Source organism: Arachis stenosperma, chromosome 1 (genome assembly GCF_014773155.1).
Source record: "Arachis stenosperma cultivar V10309 chromosome 1, arast.V10309.gnm1.PFL2, whole genome shotgun sequence".
NCBI lineage: Eukaryota > Viridiplantae > Streptophyta > Magnoliopsida > Fabales > Fabaceae > Arachis > Arachis stenosperma.
In genome coordinates, this window is record NC_080377.1 from 6,371,809 (window position 1) to 6,390,706 (window position 18,898).

The window sequence follows — 18,898 nt, forward strand, 5'->3', positions numbered from 1 at the left end:
TTGAGATGTCTCACAAAAGAGTGGGAAACAAAAGCCTTAATTATTTCTGAGAGTAGTAACTTAGATTCTATGACACTTGATGATTTGAGAGGAAACTTACTTGCCTTTGAAAACTCCTATTTGAAAAAAGATTCAAAAAAGAAAGGAATTGCTTTTTCTTCTGTGACTAACCCTCTGGATAATGAATCCAGTGATAACTCTTCTGAAAATGAGTTTGTGTTGTTTGCAAAAAAATTCAGGAAAATGGCAAAGCTCAAAAGCAAAGGCAGCGGCTCCAGGAGGACAAAGAAAGATCTTAGCAAGGTAACCTGTTTCAATTGCAAGGAAATGGGTCATTTCAAATCTGATTGTCCCAAGTTAAAAAAGGAAGAGAAGCCGAAAAAAGTGAAGAAGAAGGGACTGATGGCCACATGGGAAGATTTGGAAAATGACTCAGATGATGATGATGAAGAGTCTGAGACTAAATCACAGCACTGTCTTATGGCAAATGAGATAGATTAGGTATCATTTCAAAACTCTAACACTGAAGACCTTCATCTCATGATAGACCACCTTTCTGAAAAAATAAGATGTTTTCTAACTGAGAATCAAGATCTTGAACAGCAAAATTTCATTCTTAAAGCTGAAAATGATTTCCTCAAAGAAAAACTAAGAGAGGCCGAAACTGCTTGTGATCTTGTGGAAGAAAACAAGTTGTTAAAAGCCCAAGTTAGAAGCTGTGAAAGTGATCATTCTGTTCTAGCTTATGTGAACTGTTTTAAGCAAAATGAAGAGTTGCTCAAAGAGGTTGAAAGACTTAAAGATGACTTAGCCAAGTTCACCCAAAGTTCTGAAAATTTGAACCAAATCTTGGCTAGTCAAAAACCTCTTTATGATAAAGCTGGGTTGGGATTTTATAAATCTGAAAAATCACATTTTGAAAATATTGCCTCATCTTCAAATAATGTAACATTTCAAGACCCAACTCACTTTAACAAAACTACAACTCCAAGATTTTGTAGAATGTGCAACCGAAGTGGTCATTTTCCAGTTTAATGCTTCTTTGGTGAAAGAATGATTGGTGACAAAGTTTACAAAGTTGTTTTTTATTACAATGATTTGGGACATAAGAGATGGTTTAACGTGAAAGGATCCAAGAAAATTTGGATACCTAAGGTCACTTGAGTTTATTTTGTAGGTCTGCCTAGCATCCAAGAAAAAGGAAAATATGTGGTACATGGATAGCGGATGCTCTAGGCATATGACCGGAAAGACAACCTTCTTCATAAAGCTTGATGAATATGATGGAGGACTTGTTACCTTTGGTGATGATGCAAAAGAAAAAATAGTGGCTGTTGGGAAAGTTGGTAAAAACTTTTCTTCTTGTATAAATGATGTGCTTCTTGTAAATGGTTTGAAACATAACTTACTTAGTGTTAGTCAATTGTGTGATTTAGGTTTTGATGTTATCTTTAAGAAGTTTGTTTGTTTGGTTGTTTGTGAGAAAACTGGGGATGTTTTATTTGAAGCTAAAAGATGCAATAATGTGTATGGATTGACTCTTGAGGATTTAAAGGAACAAAATGTAACATGCTTCACCTCTCTTGAATCTGAAAAATGGCTTTGGCATAGAAAGTTGGGACATGCTAGCATGTACCAAATTTCTAAGCTAGTCAAAAGGAATTTGGTTAGAGGAATTCCGAACATCAAGTTTGATAAGGATCTTACTTGTGAAGCTTGCCAATTGGGCAAACAAGTAAAATCCTCTTTTAAATTAAAAGATGGAATCTCAACCAAAAGGCCATTGGAAATGTTACATATTGATCTTTTTGGTCCTACTAGAACTCAAAGTTTGGGAGGTAAACATTATGGTCTTGTTGTGGTTGATGATTACTCTAGATTTGGTTGGGTACTCTTCCTTGCTCATAAGAATGATGCGTTTTATGCCTTTTCCACCCTTTGTAAGAAAATTCAAAATGAAAAAGATTTGAAAATTGCCCATTTGAGAAGTGATCACGGAAGAGAATTTGAAAATCAAGATTTTGAAAAATTCTGTGATGACTTAGGGATTTCTCATAATTTCTCATGCCCTAGAACACCCCAACAAAATGGGGTAGTTGAAAGAAAGAATCGAAGCCTTCAAGAAATGACTAGGGCTATGCTATGTGAGAGTGAAATTCCTAAATTTTTATGGGCTGAAGCTGTGAACACAGCATGTTATATTTTGAATAGAACAATCATTAGAAAAGGGTTAAAGAAAACTCCTTATGAGCTATGGAAAGGAACCCCCCCAAATCTTAAGTACTTTCATGTTTTTGGATGCAAATGCTTTGTACTTAACAATAAAGAAAATCTTGGAAAATTTGATCCAAAATCCTATGAAGGAATGTTTGTTGGATATTCCACCACAAGCAAGGCTTATAGAATTTATCTCAAGGAACATAGGACAATAGAGGAATCCATACATGTTACTTTTTGTGATTCTAACTTAATTCCCAGTACTGTGATAGATAATGATTCAGATGGAGAAGGAGCTGAAACAAGCAAAGAAAATCCCAAATCTGTCCAGAATGAAGAATCTGCCAGTCCAGTTTTGTCTCGTCAGATTGAAGGAGAAACTCCCGATTTGTCTCCTGAGCAGGGACGAGAAACTGAAACAGTGAGACAATCAGAAGTTCATCAAAGCTCAACACCTGTCCGAAAACCTAGAGAATGGAAATCCATGAGGGGCTATCCTCATGACTTCATCATTGGTGATCCCTCTTAAGGAGTAACAACAAGATCATCCACCAAAAGGTCAACCGAACCTAGCAATCTTGCTTTCTTGTCACAAATAGAGCCCAACAATGTCAAACAAGCTCTTGAGGATCCATCATGGGTCAAAGCAATGCAAGAGGAGCTTGCTCAATTTGATAAGAATAAGGTTTGGACATTAGTACCTCATCCGGATGGTAAGAAGGTAACGGGTACTAAGTGGGTTTTTAAAAATAAACTTGGTGAGGATGGAAAAATTGTTCGTAACAAGGCTAGATTAGTGGCCCAAGGTTACGATCAAGAAGAGGGTATTGATTTTGATGAGTCTTTTGCTCCGGTAGCTAGAATGGAAGCAATTAGGTTGCTTCTCGCTTATGCTGCCCATAAGGGTTTCAAAATGTTTCAAATGGATGTTAAGTGTGCATTCCTTAATGGTTTTATTGATAGGGAAGTGTATGTGGCTCAACCCCCCGGTTTTGAACATAAAGAATTTCCAAATCATGTTTTTAAATTAACTAAGGCTCTTTATGGTCTTAGACAAGCTCCAAGAGCTTGGTATGAAAGGCTTAGTGCCTTCTTGTTGGAAAATCATTTTCAAAGGGGAACTACCGACACTACCTTATTCATTAAAGCATCTAATGATGATATTCTTCTTGTTCAAGTTTATGTTGATGACATTGTATTTGGTTCGGCCAATGTCTCCTTGTGTGAAGAGTTTGGAAAACTCATGACTAGTGAGTTTGAGATGAGTTTAATGGGAGAGCTTACTTTCTTTCTTGGCCTCCAAATTAAGCAAACTCCTAGTGGTACTTTTATTCACCAAGGAAAGTATGCAAAAGAACTTATCAAAAGGTTTGGCCTAGAAAATTCCAAATCAATGGGCACTCCTATGCATCCCAATACTAAACTTGAAAAAGATGATGATGGTCAAGATGTGGACGAAACAAGGTATAGAGGAATGATAGGTTCACTCATGTACCTTACCTCCTCTAGACCGGATATAGTCCAAAGTGTGGGTGTATGTTCAAGGTTTCAATCTTATCCAAAAGAATCCCACCTCACGGCTGTTAAACGCATCATTAGATACATTAAAGGAACTTGTAATTATGGATTATGGTATCCTAAATCTGATGACTTTTGTGCAGTAGGGTTTTGTGATGCAGATTATGCGGGAGATCGGGTGGATAGGAGGAGCACCTCCGGCATGTGTTGCTTCCTTGGAAGCTCACTCAACATGTGGTCAAGCAAGAAGCAAGCCACAGTGGCTCTATCCACTGCTGAAGCCGAATATGTTTCCGCATCTGCTTGTTGCTCACAATTAATTTGGTTAAAAACACAATTGGAAGATTACAAATTAAAAATCAATAGTATACCCTTATTTTGTGATAATATGAGTGCTATAAATATTTCAAAAAATCCAGTTCTGCACTCAAGAACTAAGCACATTGAGATAAAATATCATTTTATTAGGGAACATGTGCAAAAGGGTACTATTGATATTCAATTTGTAAAATCTGAAGACCAAATTGCTGATATTTTTACAAAACCTCTCTGTGAAGACAGATTCTGTTCATTGAGAAAAAGTTTGGGAATGTTTGATTTGAGTTTTATTGAAAATCTGTAAATTTGTGACTCTGTTCTGTTTTGCTCGTAGGTTTGGACGAGATAATGGCATAATGGAAGAAGCTGTGGTCTAGGGGGAGGCAAAGCAGAATTCAAAATTTTATGGGCCCCACCAAATTTCATGACCCCACCATAACAGCCTTGATAGTTTTCCATTTTGTTTGAAAAAATATATCCACAAAATCTCTTGATTGTCTTATCATATCTTTTGGAAGAAGCATAGGTCAAATCAAATCCCTCTTTTTCAACTAATCCCTTGATATAAGGAAACCATCTTTTCAAACTTTTGGAAATCACCCTGGTCATTAATTACCCACCTTGTGCATTAACTATCTCATATTCTCCTTTCATTCTACATTTATTCCATCCATCTTCTCTCACACAATTCGGTTTAATTCACTCTCTCATCTTCTACCCTTTCAATCTCATTATCATGAACAAAAAGGACACAACCGAAAAGAGCACTCAGAAGTTCAAAGGGATTGCTTTAAATGACACCAAGGAGCCAGCAAATTTGGAGTCATGGGATTTCAAGAAAAGGTTTCATAAGCCACATTCTCACTATGATCCATCTAGGTTCGACTCATGTGCTTCCCATGAATTCCACAATGAAGTTCTGAAAGAACGCGATCTCTGTGCTACTTATCTAGTCAGCCTAGACTCACTCTTCAACAAAGGGATCAATGTCTCCTCTCTGTTTGATAATCTTCAATGGACCCCTCTGCTTCACATCCGGAAGCCAGTTTACCCGTGTTTAGTCCGTGAGTTCTACGCCAACATGAGACTTATTGATGGCACAATCTACTCATATGTGAAGAAGAGTCATATCATTCTTGATACTGGAACCATTGGAATGGCTCTAGGTTACAAAGAAGAAGGACCAAGAACATACATGTCTAAGAAATGGGATTTACAGGTTGGAATCACCTACCAGATGGCTTTAAATCACACCTGCAAAGGTCTCTCCAAAATGGATGGTACGGCATCAACTCTCAGAGAACTTGGTCCAGATAAGACAATTCTTCTTTATAAGATCATATCTCATGTTCTCATACCACAAAGTGGTCCACGCCATCGAATAACAGTGTCTGACTTTCTTGTCCTGTTTGCTCTCATTACTTCATCTCAAATATCTTTTGCATACCTTATGATAAGGCACATGTGGAAATCTGTCAAGAGTTCAAAAAGGCCTAATCTACCATATGGGATGTTTCTCACCTGCATCTTTGAATATTTTAAAGTTGATTTCACAAATGAAGATGTTGAGAACAAGGTTTCACTCATAAAGGGAGAAGGAGATGGTAACCAGAATACTGATTCTGAATCAGGAGTACAATCAATCTGATGTTTTATGTAAATTCTGGTATTATTTGGTTCATGTTCGAACTTCTAATCGGTTGTATCAATACTGTGATACACTTTGGCTATTCTATCTTGAACTTTTTGCTATATTAATCATGGCTAGTGCAGGTGTCCCTTTGTTGACAAAAGGGGGAGGAAATTTAGGTTCCAAAATTGAAATTGGAACGAAACAGGGGCTGGAAAAACAGAGGAACAGGGGATGAAATTTTCATTTGAAAATTCATGATCGCCCTTGTTCAAAGAATGCATGTTTCATGATCACCCTTGTTCAAAGAATGCATGTTGTTATTGCATTAATCATTATTGTTTGAACTGCATGTTGTAGTTTATCATGATTAGTTTATTTGGCATTTGGTTTATAATGATTGATTTATTTTGATGCCTGGCTGATTGATTCATCATTGATAAACTTGTTGGATTGAAAATTTATTTTTGGCAGTTCCTTTAATTGTGTAACATATCAAAACTGCCTTGTTATGTTTCTTCAATTTTTTCATCATATTGTTTTGCTTTGATATTCTAAAACAGGAAAATGTTTGAAAATTTTTTGGATAGCTGTGTGTTGTATGAAATGGTTTGAGCAGTAAATCAGTTTATGATATCAAATGAGTTTTGATTATCAATTAAAACTGCTCATAAATCAAGCAATTTAGCATTATAAAATTTGCTGAATAACATTGTTACTTGAAGCTTGATTTTAAATGTTACAGGTTTATGCTTCCCTTAGTAAAATAGCATATATTAAGGGGGAGCCATGTGACATTTTGAAAGGGGGAGAAATTCAAATAAAAGGGAGTATTTCTTACTCAATCTTTAAATTTCTTTCCATTTCAATTTTAATAATGTTTGTCATCAAGGGGGAGATTGATGAGTTTGGAAAACTCTTATCTAATTTTGATGATGAACAAACATTATTAAAATATTAAATTACAAAATTATTAATTCTGATCTTAATTCATATTTGCTTAATTAATAATTTTGTTGTGCAGATTTTGTGTTGGGCCGAAACAAAAGAAAATTAAAAAGCCCAACTGTTGCAATTTTTGGTTCAGCCTTGTGTTTGTAATTAAGGCTAGTTATAAATGGGCCAGAATAAATATTAATGTTGCAAGCCCAACCAAATGCTTTCTTATTTGCTTCCTATGCTTGATCCGCTACACAATTGCATCAGGAAAGCAAATGCTTATCAAATGGGCCAGCTTTGATCATATTGTCACAAGCCCAAATTATATTAAAGAGAATAGGTTCCATGCTTGGTCCGAAACCAAGGAAAAATGAAAGCCAAGTGCTTCCAACGGAACCAAGTACTAACCATGTGATGGATTTCAAAATCTATTACATTGTTAATTAATGCATGGGGAACATGAGAGAGAAAAATTCAGCTGAAGTGATTGATGGTTATTATGACTTACACACCACTCTATGTTAAGGGAAGTAAAAGCAAGCTATGCCTAATTAATTTGTTTAACTTCTTTACATTGCTTTTCTTTTCTTCAGATTCTTTTCACTCTCTCTCATCTCTTTCTTCTTCTCTATTCGGTCCTTGTCCAGGAAATAATGGAACCAATGTTCTTCAACACCGAAAGGAAGAAGTTGCATGCGCCTAAGACCATCAAGCTAATGATGGCAAGAAAACATACCAAAAGAAAGATGAGCTGTGGCTAAGATGCTTACCAAATGTGGATAGTTTGGTGAAGCTATCTTGAGCCTTTCATGTTCAAAAATGGAAGAAGAAGATTCGGCCAGCTAGAGGAGATTCTTGAAGCATGGCTTGTCTTTGATTCTGCTCAACCACCACAGGGAGTAGCTAGAGTGGCGAAGTGATGGTTGAAGGCAGGGATTGAAGCAGATGAAGTCATCATCATCATGAGGCATCAAGGGCCAGAAATCCATCTTGGAGAGGAAGCCAAGGATGGAGAGCCCGGATTGATGAAGGTTGATGATCAAGAAAGGACTAGAGGTAATTGCATGTTGGTTAATGCATGGTTATCTCTTCTCTCTCTGAGTGGCCGAACCGGTTCTGTGTTTGTTGAAGGAGGAAGAAAGTTGGTTCGGTTTTGGCTTCAAGTGTGGAGGCTTTCTTCTTGTTTAAAAAGGGAAAACAACCACTGTTTGAAGCAAGGAGAAAATTTGAGAGTGCAAGGCACAGAGTTCTCAGAGCTACCTGAGCTAACAGATTTCTCTTCTCCTTCAATGTATTCTGTTTTGTAATTTTTCTGTTTAATTTTGTCATGTCTTGAGTCTCATGGTAAAAGGCAAACAGTGAGGTTTGTAATGAAAAAGCCATAGAGCGGAAAAAGGCAGAGAGTGCAAAATTGAAAGAAAAGCCATAGATGTCTTAGAGGTCCTTTGTTCATCTATGTTGTGTATCATGATTCTGTGGAATCCCCTTGTAAGTTGGGTTAGCACTTTACAAGTTGTAATCAGATTGATTATAGTGAAATTCCATCATGTTTGTGATGGAGACTGGATGTAGGCTGCACTGCATTTAGCAGCCGAACCAGGATACATCGTGGTGCAATCTTCTTCTCCTTCTACTCCAATTCGGTTTTCAATTACACAGGAGCAAAAGCCAGAATTATCTCGTGCCAAGTGACGAGACAAAACAAAAAGTCTCGTGGCAAGGGACGAGACAAAACTGAGTTGCTCGTGTCAAGTGACGAGCAAAAACAAAAAAGTCTCTTCTGAAGGTCAGCAAGTGCCAGCATTTAAAAGGGGGCTAAGATTCAACCCCCCCTTCTCTTAGCCACTGAAACCATCAAAGAATATTTTAAATACTTGATATAATTAAAATAAGACATTAAAAATAATTAAAAAATTAATTTATATTTTAATATCAGTAAAATATCAAAATATCATTACGTTTTGTCTAAAAGATACTTTATATTTTATATGTATGCGTGTCTCCATGTCTTATAAGATTTTAAAATTTGCGTGTCGGCGCGTCTTGTATCGTGTCGTGTCCCGTGTCCGTGTATCATAGCCAGCAGGTAAAGGACTAATTTGTTGGGGATTGAAACTCTATTTAAGAAAGGATTCGAATCTTCAACACTTACTTAAACGAGTTAGTGAATTAATCACCAAGACTAATCTAACTTGGTTAAAAAAGATAGTAAAATTCCAAATATTTTGAGTAGGACAAATTTTCATCCTATAAGGCTGTAACTATTAGTCTATTGCAATTTATATACAGGGGTGAATACAGAGAAAGGGGGTAATAGTCTTTTTAATTTTAATTTTTTACATGTAAATTTCATGTAAATTTCAGTTTAGTCTCTTTTAAAATTTTATTTTAATATTATTTTATTGTGTAAATATTTTTAATCTCCTTCTAATATTTTATCTAGTTTCATCCCTTGTAACATATTTTCCAAAATTATTTTTATCTACAAAAGAAAGTATAGGAAGCATTTCAAGTGCACCGGAAATACCGGTGCACCAGTTGTTTTAACCGTTGATCTGAATTATAAAAAATATATATAATATATATTAATTGAAATCAACGGTTAAAATAATTGGTATATCGGTGCTCTTCGAAACACTTGAAATATTTCCAAAAGTATAATATTGTTTTTGCCTTTTTGGAAGTATTATTAGGAAATGCGTGGGCCATGGAACAGGGGAATGGGGCATTCAAAGTGGCTTTACGTAACAGGAATCAAGTTTTTGAAATTGAATGAAAGATTTCCGTTAGTCCCGTGTTTCACTGCGCCATGTCTTGCGTACCATGTGTCGGCAAAACTTTTCCCCTCCACTCTTGGTGGATCTCATCTCATCTCATCTACCTTTTTGTTTTTTCTTTCATGGCTTCCATTTTAGTGCGATTTATCGGTGTCCTGTTAAAATAAGATTGGGAGGTTACGTTCAAGCACATCTACTGAGAAGGCAACAGAGTAGCAAATCGTTTGGCCAAAGAGAATTTATTTTGTGATTTTGGTCTAAATTTTCTTAATTTGCCTCCTTTAAATATTAGACAATGTTTAGATGAAGACATCACAAAAAAAATTAAAATGATATTTTTATATTTTAGAAAAATGATATTTTTAATTTTTAAAACTGAAATACAAATTAAAATAAGAAGCAGTCACCAAAAAAAATTAAAATAAGAAGCCAATATCTTTCTTCATATAGAGTATAGAGATAGGATAAAGCCAATATATTTGAAAATACAAATTATATTTATATATATAAAAAATATTTAGAAGGAATATAAAAGTAAGTTTTTCATGAATCAGAAGAGAGTGATATTGTGACTTGTGTAATTGATAATGCATCATCTTTATATAGTTTTTCTAAATTATATTTCATCTTCATCATTGTACTTTTCATAGTAAAATTTTTATTTTTATAAAAAAAATTTTAGAATAACACACAACATAAAATAATAATTATCAACTAAAAGTGAAACATAACATATATTATCGGACAAATGACGTATATAAACTAAGTATAGGGTAATTTTATACAATTCTACTAAAACAAAAAATATTACAAAGTTCTATCAAGAGCAATTTTTTATATAGTTTGAATTAGTGCAATCCAAATTATATATGCATAGTAATTTGAATCATACTGATTAGAATTACACACACTCACACACTAATTCGAATTACCCTGATTCGAATTACATATACTAATTCGAATCAATCTAATTTGAATTACACACACTAACATACACTAATTCAAATCATTTTGATTCGAACTAGTCAATTTGTCGTGCCCATAGTAATTCGAAATAGGCTATTTCGAATTACTCCCTATTTTATCTATATAAGGAGTTTGAAGTAACAATCACTATTCTAAATTCATATCCCACCAAATTTCAGAGAAAACAACCCAGTATGATTCCAACAAAGACTTGAACAGAATATTTAGCCGATAGGGATAATTCGGACCGACTTTTTGTTTGAATGGAGTAGCTTATATAGTTGGTGTCATCAACAAAGAGACTAGTGCGAACTTATTCTTTTAAAATAGGAGTGAATAATTTATTTTCTTTTATATATATATATATATATTGTTAGTGGTTTTGATAGTGAATGATGTTAGTAGTTTTGATAGTGAATGATGTTAGTGGTTTTGTTACCACTAACAAAACCAATAACAAAACCACTAACAAAATCCCTAACAAAATCACTAACAAAACCCCTACCATCATTCACTATCAAAACCACTAACAAAATATATTAAAAAAAAGTTATTCACTCCTATTTTAAAAGAACAAGTTTGCACTAACCTCTTCGTTGATGACACCAGCTATATGGGCTACTCCATCCAAACGATAAAGTCAGTCTGGATTATTCTCCATCGGCTAAATATTCTGCTCAAGCCTTTGTTGGAGTCGTACTGGGTCGTTTTTTCGGAAATTTGATGGGGTATGAATTTAGAATAGTGGTTCGAATGAGATTACTTCGAACTCCTTATATAGGCAAAACATAGAGTAATTCGAAACAGTCTGTTTCGAATTACTATGGGCACGACAAATTGACTAGTTCGAATCAAAGTGATTCGAATTAGTGTGTGTTAGTGTGTAATTCGAATTAGGTTGATTCGAATTAGTGTGTGAGTGTGTGTAATTCGAATTAGTATGATTCGAATTACTATGCATGTGTAATTCGAATTACACCAATTCGAACTATATAAAAAACTGTTCTTAGTAGAACCTTGTAATATTTTTTGCTTTGGTAGAATGGTGTAAAACCACCCTATACTTGGTTTATATGCATCATTTTTGTCCTTATATTTACGTTATAATATTTTTATTTATTTTATTATAGGTTAAATAGATGATGAAGTAGAACATAACAAATATAATTAAATTGTTTAGAATAGAAAAGAATAAGAGACGTATTTATATATTAATATTTTTAATTATTTAAAATTTTATAATAATTTTTTATACGTAATTTTGATGTAGGACATAAATAAAAAATTTATAAATGATAGATAGACAATAAATAAAATTATTTTTTTTATTTTTTTTAATATATATAAGTTATAATTTATTGATATAGTATTATTGATTATATTTTTGTTATTTGAGCCAACTCGTAAATTTTTGATGAGCCGAATTTAAGGTTAAAAAATAGGCTTGATTATTAATGAGTTAAGTTGTGGATCAAATTTAATTTTCATGAGGCAAATTTAACTTAACTTTGATCTAATTTAACTTAATTCGGCTCATTTTTGACATATATATAATTTAATAGATAATGACATGTAAAAAAGTTTCTATATAATATGTAATTTGATGTATATTCAATTATATATAATATTATATTAATAAAAAAACCTTTTTACTGATCGCAAAATATTAATAAAAAATAATAAATGATTAATATATTAAAATTAAATTATAAAAATAATAATTAAAAGACAAACTAATATATATTTTAAAAGCACATAATACACTTATCATAAATAAAAAATAAATATAAAATAAATATATTAAAAATGTAAATTTTTTATATTTTTAGTGAAAACTTTTTTAATTTATAAATTTAATAAATCTTCTCTTTAATTAAACATGTGACATTTCTATTCTTTTATCTTGGGTCGTAATGGAAACCTTTAACCACGTGTCTTGGATCGGGACTTGGTATTATTGCTCGTGCAATTGGTGGGGCCACTTGCCCACTAAACATAAAACACACTCACATTCACATCACACAACCCAACACAATACAACACAATCTTCTCTCTCTTCCTTTCCAAAAAATAGGAGCCAACCCCCCTTTTCACCCCCAACACCCAAAAGACAAACATCACTATGAATAAAAAACACACTCCATTTTCACCACCACCTTCTTCTTCGTCGTCTTCTTCTTCTTCTTCGTCAGTCTCTTCTCCTTCTTCTTCCATTCTTTTTCATTTTCTTCATATTTTCTTTCCTGATCCACTATGGTACTTTTCTCAATTAAGAAACAAACACCTCGTTCACCTTCTTACGTCTTCCCTTCAATAATTGGTCTCGCCCTCTTCTCCCTCACCGCACTCCTCCTCCTCTATAAGGTCCCTTACCTTTCCCTCTCAATTTCACCTCAATTATCTCATTCTTTCTTTTTTCGAATTTTCACATCACATTCTCTTTAATTACTTTACATTTTGAATCTTAAATCATTTTCCGAAGAAAAGGTGCAATTTATAAATGCATCAAAGTTGTTCTAATTGTTCGTCATATAACCCTAATCGCTGTTTAAACTTCTTCAGCTGTTGCATTGAATTAACAGATCTAGGATATAACAGTAATTTTTTGCTTTTGAAGTTTTGGAGTGTTTAATTGACCGGTTTTGTTTATGTGGGGAATTTCGTCGAGCAGGTTGACGACGTTGTTTCGAGGACCGGAACCGTCGCGGGTCACAACCTAGAACCGACTCCATGGCACGTGTTCCCTATGAAGTCGTTTCCTGAAGAGACGCGACAGAGCCGCGCGTACAGAATCATCCAATGCTCCTACCTCACGTGCCGCTACTCCTCTTCCACCCACGAACGACGCCGTTTCGAGGCGGCTAACGGTGCTTCCTCCTCCCCGAAGTGCCCTGACTTCTTCAGCGCGATCCGGCGGGACCTCGAGCCGTGGAAGAAGACGGGGATCTCAGAAAGACACGTGGCGGAAGCTCAGAAGCTCGCAGCTTTTCGGGTTGTGATTGTGGGTGGGAAATTGTACGTGGATTGGTACTATGCTTGTGTTCAGAGTAGGGCAATGTTCACGATTTGGGGAATATTGCAGCTTCTGAAAAGGTACCCCGGGTTGGTGCCTGATGTGGATTTGATGTTTGATTGCATGGATAAGCCTACGATTCTCAAGGCTGAGCACCAGAATTTTCCTTTGCCACTATTTCGGTATTGCACAACAAAGGAGCACCTTGATATTCCTTTCCCTGATTGGTCTTTTTGGGGATGGTAAGTTTTTTTCCCCCTCTTGGGTTTGTGCCAAAATTCCATATTTGTTTGAATTTTACTAATGAGAAAGAAAAAAAAAATGTAAACTTTATGAATGGGTAGGTGTGTGAGATATTTATTACATCTTTAAGGTAGTGTCTAATGAATGATGTGTGGTGTATATTGTGCCTACTTTAGAATTTATTTCGTTTGACTTTTTGCTTTTGGATTTTGTTGTGTATGTGTGCATTGCAAGTTGGTGCTTTTTTGTGTGGTTTGATAAATTTTAAACTTTTTTTTTGTTGAGCTGATTGTTGTTTGAGATATGTTACTTTTCCGTGCATGATAATTTTAAGAGCAACAGAAATGACATAAGCACATCAAACACACTTTGTGAATGTCATTCCTTGTATTGTATAATATTTGGATAGTAGAATAAGACTTCGTAATATGAGAAAGCGAAGAGATGTTCACCCTTACACCATTTAGTTGAGCTTACACAATGCGTTTAACTGATTTGGGACTTGGGAGGGTTCATTCTCATTTTATTGATAAGCTCACTGGTAGAAAGGTTGCTGTGTAGTACAAACTGCTAGGTAGATCTATGAAAATGCAAATGCAAATACCTTCGTAATAAACAATTCTTACCCATTCAGCACTCTGTGTTTATGTACATCACTTTTATAGTGGATATAAAAGATAATATTGGAGGTATATGATTTGGTTTAAGGAAGGTGAATGTAAGTTGAAGTGTTAAAGTGGCTTGAGGTAGAATTGATTTCAAGATTAAGTTATCTTATGCTACTTATGGCTCTTGTGCTGCCTTTTGCTGTTGTGAACTTGTGATAGATGTGTTTGCTCCTGTACTTTCTTTCAAATTCAGCTTGCTATCTGTCATAAAGGGTGTGGATAACAGGATAAGTGGGGAAAAGAAAGGACAGGATTCTAGGAACTAATGTAAATGACCTATGTTGATGTTTTATGATTTACCAAGAATTGCATGGTGTTTGTTAATTTTGGTGTATATGTTTGATGCAACGAGAACTTATGTTAAACATTTGTTGCTCAGGTCAGAGATAAATATTTTACCTTGGCAGGAGCAGTTTGCAGATATCAAGGTAGGTTCTAAAAAAGTAAGTTGGAGGAACAAGATTCCACAGGCATACTGGAGAGGAAACCCAGATGTTGCATCCCCTATTCGTACTGAGTTACTGAACTGTAATGATTCAAGTAAGTGGGGAGCAACAATCATGCGTCAGGTTAGCTTACATTAATTGAATAATTTGCTCTTTAATCATACTTTGCAATATCAATTTATTGTTATTACTAAATTTTAGTTGTCTGATGTGTATTTTGATATGCATGGTAGGATTGGGGAGAAGCTGCAAGACGTGGCTTTAAGGAGTCAAAACTTTCAAAGCAGTGTAACCACCGGTGAGTACACTTATTTGTTATTTCTTCATGTTTGAGCATAACTTGGAATTCCAGTTTCGCTAGGAGCTGCACAATCTCATTAGATGGGTCATATTGTATAAAAAATATAAATGAATTATTTTGAGCCATTATTGGTGCAAATCATAAAAAAACCCTTTTGATTTCTTCTTTAAAGAATGCATGTATTTAGGAGTTAAGAATAAAGAAGTATGCAAAATGGGAATGGTATTTGGTTATCTTTATAGGATGTTGTTACTAGCGCCCTTTAAGATTTTGTTAACTAGTCGCCAGTGTCTTAAGGGGATCAATATACATTAGACTTTTGTTTTACCTGACAGTTTATCTTTTAATGCATTGGATACTTAAAAATGTTTGCTCTTAGGACAGTAGTTGGAAAAGTAAGTTCCATTTCAAATATCTGATTTATTTTATTTTATTTATTTTTATATTGGGATATTATCTTGGTGCTGATGATCACCCTTTTCTCTCTTCCTCTTCTTGTAGGTATAAGATATATGCTGAAGGGTATGCATGGTCAGTAAGTCTGAAATATATCCTCTCATGTGGTTGTGTTACACTAATTATATCACCCCAGTATGAAGATTTTTTCAGTCGTGGCCTTATTCCAAAACATAACTACTGGCTTGTTGATCCTCAAGATCTATGTCCATCCATAAAGCAAGCAGTAGACTGGGGAAATGAACATCCAGATGAGGTATATCTTTACTCATTCTTGCATTTCCTGTTCTTTAGTTTAATCCATGCATATATATATATAGCTCCATGAGGACTGATATTGTGCTATACATTCTTGATATTATTTATTAAAAAAAAAAAATGGGCATAGCGTAGTTAAAACTCTAAGTTACCCTTGAGTCTAACAAATCATTAAATAAGACATTAGTGACAATTTTTTTTTAAACTACAGAAAATGTTTCTCACTGGAATAAGGCTTTGTTGTTGTATAGAAAATGCTTGGACTTCTCCAGTTTCTATAGTTGGACATTGCTCGATATGGTTGTGAACCATGCTGAGCTGAATCTTCAATTTAACTGCTTAAAATCAATATGTTAATTTTTCTCAATATACAAGGCACAACATGATTAGGAATGGTTATTGTCCACAAAACTTTAGTGAGCCAAAACTATAACATAATATTAGCAGAGGCAGTTACTGTATGATGCCATAGCATGGGAATGATGAGTTGCACATCTGGTACTGTACTTCAGCTATGTGTCTGCCAGTCCCATAACTTGTCTGCTACTTTGATTAAGGAACTTTATTTGTTGCCAAGATCTGTAACAGCACACCAATGAATTTGATTATTGATACAGTTGCTTTTTTGTGTTGCTATAGGCTGAGGCTATCGGGAGAAGAGGGCAGGATTTCATGGAAAGCTTGAATATGGATCGAATTTATGACTACATGTTTCACCTTCTTTCGGAATACTCGAAACTTCTACAGTTTAAGCCTACTCCTCCATCTTCTTCCTTGGAAGTTTGTGTGGATTCTGTGCTTTGCTTCGCAGATGAGAAGCAGAGGGGATTCCTTAATAGATCAAGTACGTTTGCTTCACAAAGCCTTCCATGCACTCTCAAACCTGCCTAGAGAGTAATATCAGTCACACGTTGTTTTCTGCCAAAAAATACCACACAAAAGTATGGAACATCCAGTTACAAGAAGTTACATTGAATTAGCTATATACCACGGTTTTGCTGGTATCAAAAGAAAAGTAAGTATATCATGTAAATTTATAGTGCCTTATAGTAGTTCATCATTTGCATGACTTAGCTTTTGTAATAGGTCATTGCATATTTGGATTATATGATTCATTTGAGAGAAAAAAAAAACGCGGGAATTCTTATTATTTCATTTTATTTTCCGGTCATCTTACTTTTTCCCATGGAGAGTGGATATGGTCATTCTTATTTTATAATGTGACTTCTTTTTAATGATATTCTTATATGGTTGGTTAATATATTCATCTTAAATTTTATAGGGAAAAAAATTATGTATGGAAGTGACAATAAGATCGAAATACTTCATAGTCAATGTTTGGTGAATGTGTCTTTTTCATCATAACGGAATACGATTATAGTCTTCCAAGTTTTAAGGATAGGAAGTTCGTCAATAACATGAGTTTATTGTATTTACTTTTTCTTCGACGGGCATAGTTCTAATATTTGGAGAATGGATCATCTCAATTTTGTTCTTTCAATTATTTGGTAAAGTATGATTTTATTTTATACTTTTTAGGTGGAACTAAGAGAAAATATATAAGAAGATATTGAATGGTAAAAAAATCACACAATCAATTGAAAAAATTCAGAGGATCTACTCCTCTCGTATTTGTATTGTGGCAATCAACAATCCCAGCTCCCGATGAGAAGAATGTCACCATTACTTATGACCAAAAAGAAAAAAAAAGGACAGAACTGCCTTTACTAGACGAGTGGGAAAATACTACTATTTATTAAGGCAAAAGAAAGAACTATCTAAATGATGTTTGGTCGGGGAGGGTGTAAATTCTGTGGACAGTTTTCATGAGTTCCTGTTTTATTTTCTACACAATATAAATAGGTAGCTTTTATTCATAGGAGGACATAAAATGTCCAAATTTAATCATAGAAATCTAATATAAGTGAGAGTTGTTTTTAAGTGGCTTAAATAATTTTATGGTTTCTTAGACTTTGAAAAGGGGTTGAATTAAGGTTGTTGAAGAATTTTACTCTTTTTCACTTTGCAGGAAACAAATTATGTAGGAGATTATTTTCTTTTTATCTCATATAGTTTAGAACAGAGCAATGAAGTAATGGAAGATTATTACAACCATATATTCTAGTTCAACTTTCAAATGTAACGAGGCTTAAGTTTAGTTTTTGTTATAAACAATTGATAGAATTTTTACTATAATCAAACGAATTACAACCATCAATTCTAATGAATAAAAAAAACCTAATTCATCAATAACCTATAAACTCAAACCAATACACCACCAAGCTCAAATCAAGGTTATCAAGCCAAAATGCCAAATACACCAAATAACACTAACAATTCAAGCTATTAGTTCATAATCCAACCAATGTTTATCATTTATCAGTTATTGTTAATTTTAATTCTAAACTCAACAATTTTATCCTAAATCATTGAGAAAAACGTGTGTGCTGTAATCTCAAATAAAAGAACCAAAATAGCCTTGTGAATTTGCATTCCTTGATGAGATGGGTTTGCTCTCGTTAATAGTGATTTGTTGAGGATCCTACACATGCAAGTCATGTTTTCACTTTTCAGGGTTCTTTTCGTATCAAGTTTTCAGTTTATGCCAAGAGAAAATCTTCATCCTTTTACTAGAAATTTTATTTAACTGAGGTCAAATTTATTATAAAATAATGGTAAGTATGTGTATATGCTATAATAATACTTGAATTTTTTACAATAGGATAACCTTAGTTGACTCATTAATATTACTATTATATGCTTTTAATCGGATATGTAATATGTAATCCATAATGTTTGAACAGAGAAAAAAAAAAAACATTTAGCGTGATAAAGCAAGCGAGGTGGTCGCCGTTTAATGCGATAGCAGTGCAAGGAATGATATTGGTGATAAAGAACGAAACTAGTATATGTATTCATGCCATATACGGAAAATATTTGATATTTTATTTATATTTGAGATATTTTTAATAAAAAAATATTTTTTAATATATTTAATTTTAAATTAAGTTCAATTTATTTTTTTATTCATGTAAATACTAAACAATAGTACATACTACATAATAAAAAATTTAATAAATAATTAAATTAATAAAAAAAGACATAATATACATCGATGTTTTATTTTTATGAGAAAATATGCATACAT

General features: G+C 33.9%; 2 protein-coding genes across 3 annotated transcripts; both read left to right on the plus strand.

Moving 5' to 3' along the window:
• The first annotated feature begins 243 nt into the window (after positions 1-243).
• On the plus strand, positions 244-2,746 carry LOC130974270 (uncharacterized). Its single transcript, XM_057899074.1, has 3 exons — positions 244-483; positions 604-826; positions 2,490-2,746. Exons 1-3 carry the CDS (start codon positions 244-246, stop codon positions 2,744-2,746), a joined length of 720 nt encoding a protein of 239 aa, XP_057755057.1.
• Positions 2,747-12,409: 9,663 nt separating this feature from the next.
• LOC130951481 (uncharacterized) lies at positions 12,410-16,996 on the plus strand. Of its 2 annotated transcripts, none has more exons than XM_057880174.1 (6): positions 12,410-12,729; positions 13,037-13,620; positions 14,669-14,858; positions 14,969-15,033; positions 15,538-15,748; positions 16,390-16,996. In XM_057880174.1, exons 1-6 carry the CDS (start codon positions 12,619-12,621, stop codon positions 16,639-16,641), a joined length of 1,413 nt encoding a protein of 470 aa, XP_057736157.1. In that variant the 5' UTR covers positions 12,410-12,618; the 3' UTR covers positions 16,642-16,996. The 2 variants fall into 2 exon arrangements, with proteins under 2 accessions (XP_057736157.1, XP_057736226.1); XM_057880243.1 differs by lacking the exon at positions 12,410-12,729 and adding an exon at positions 12,792-12,852 and having other exon boundaries at positions 16,390-16,993.
• Positions 16,997-18,898: the final 1,902 nt, after the last annotated feature.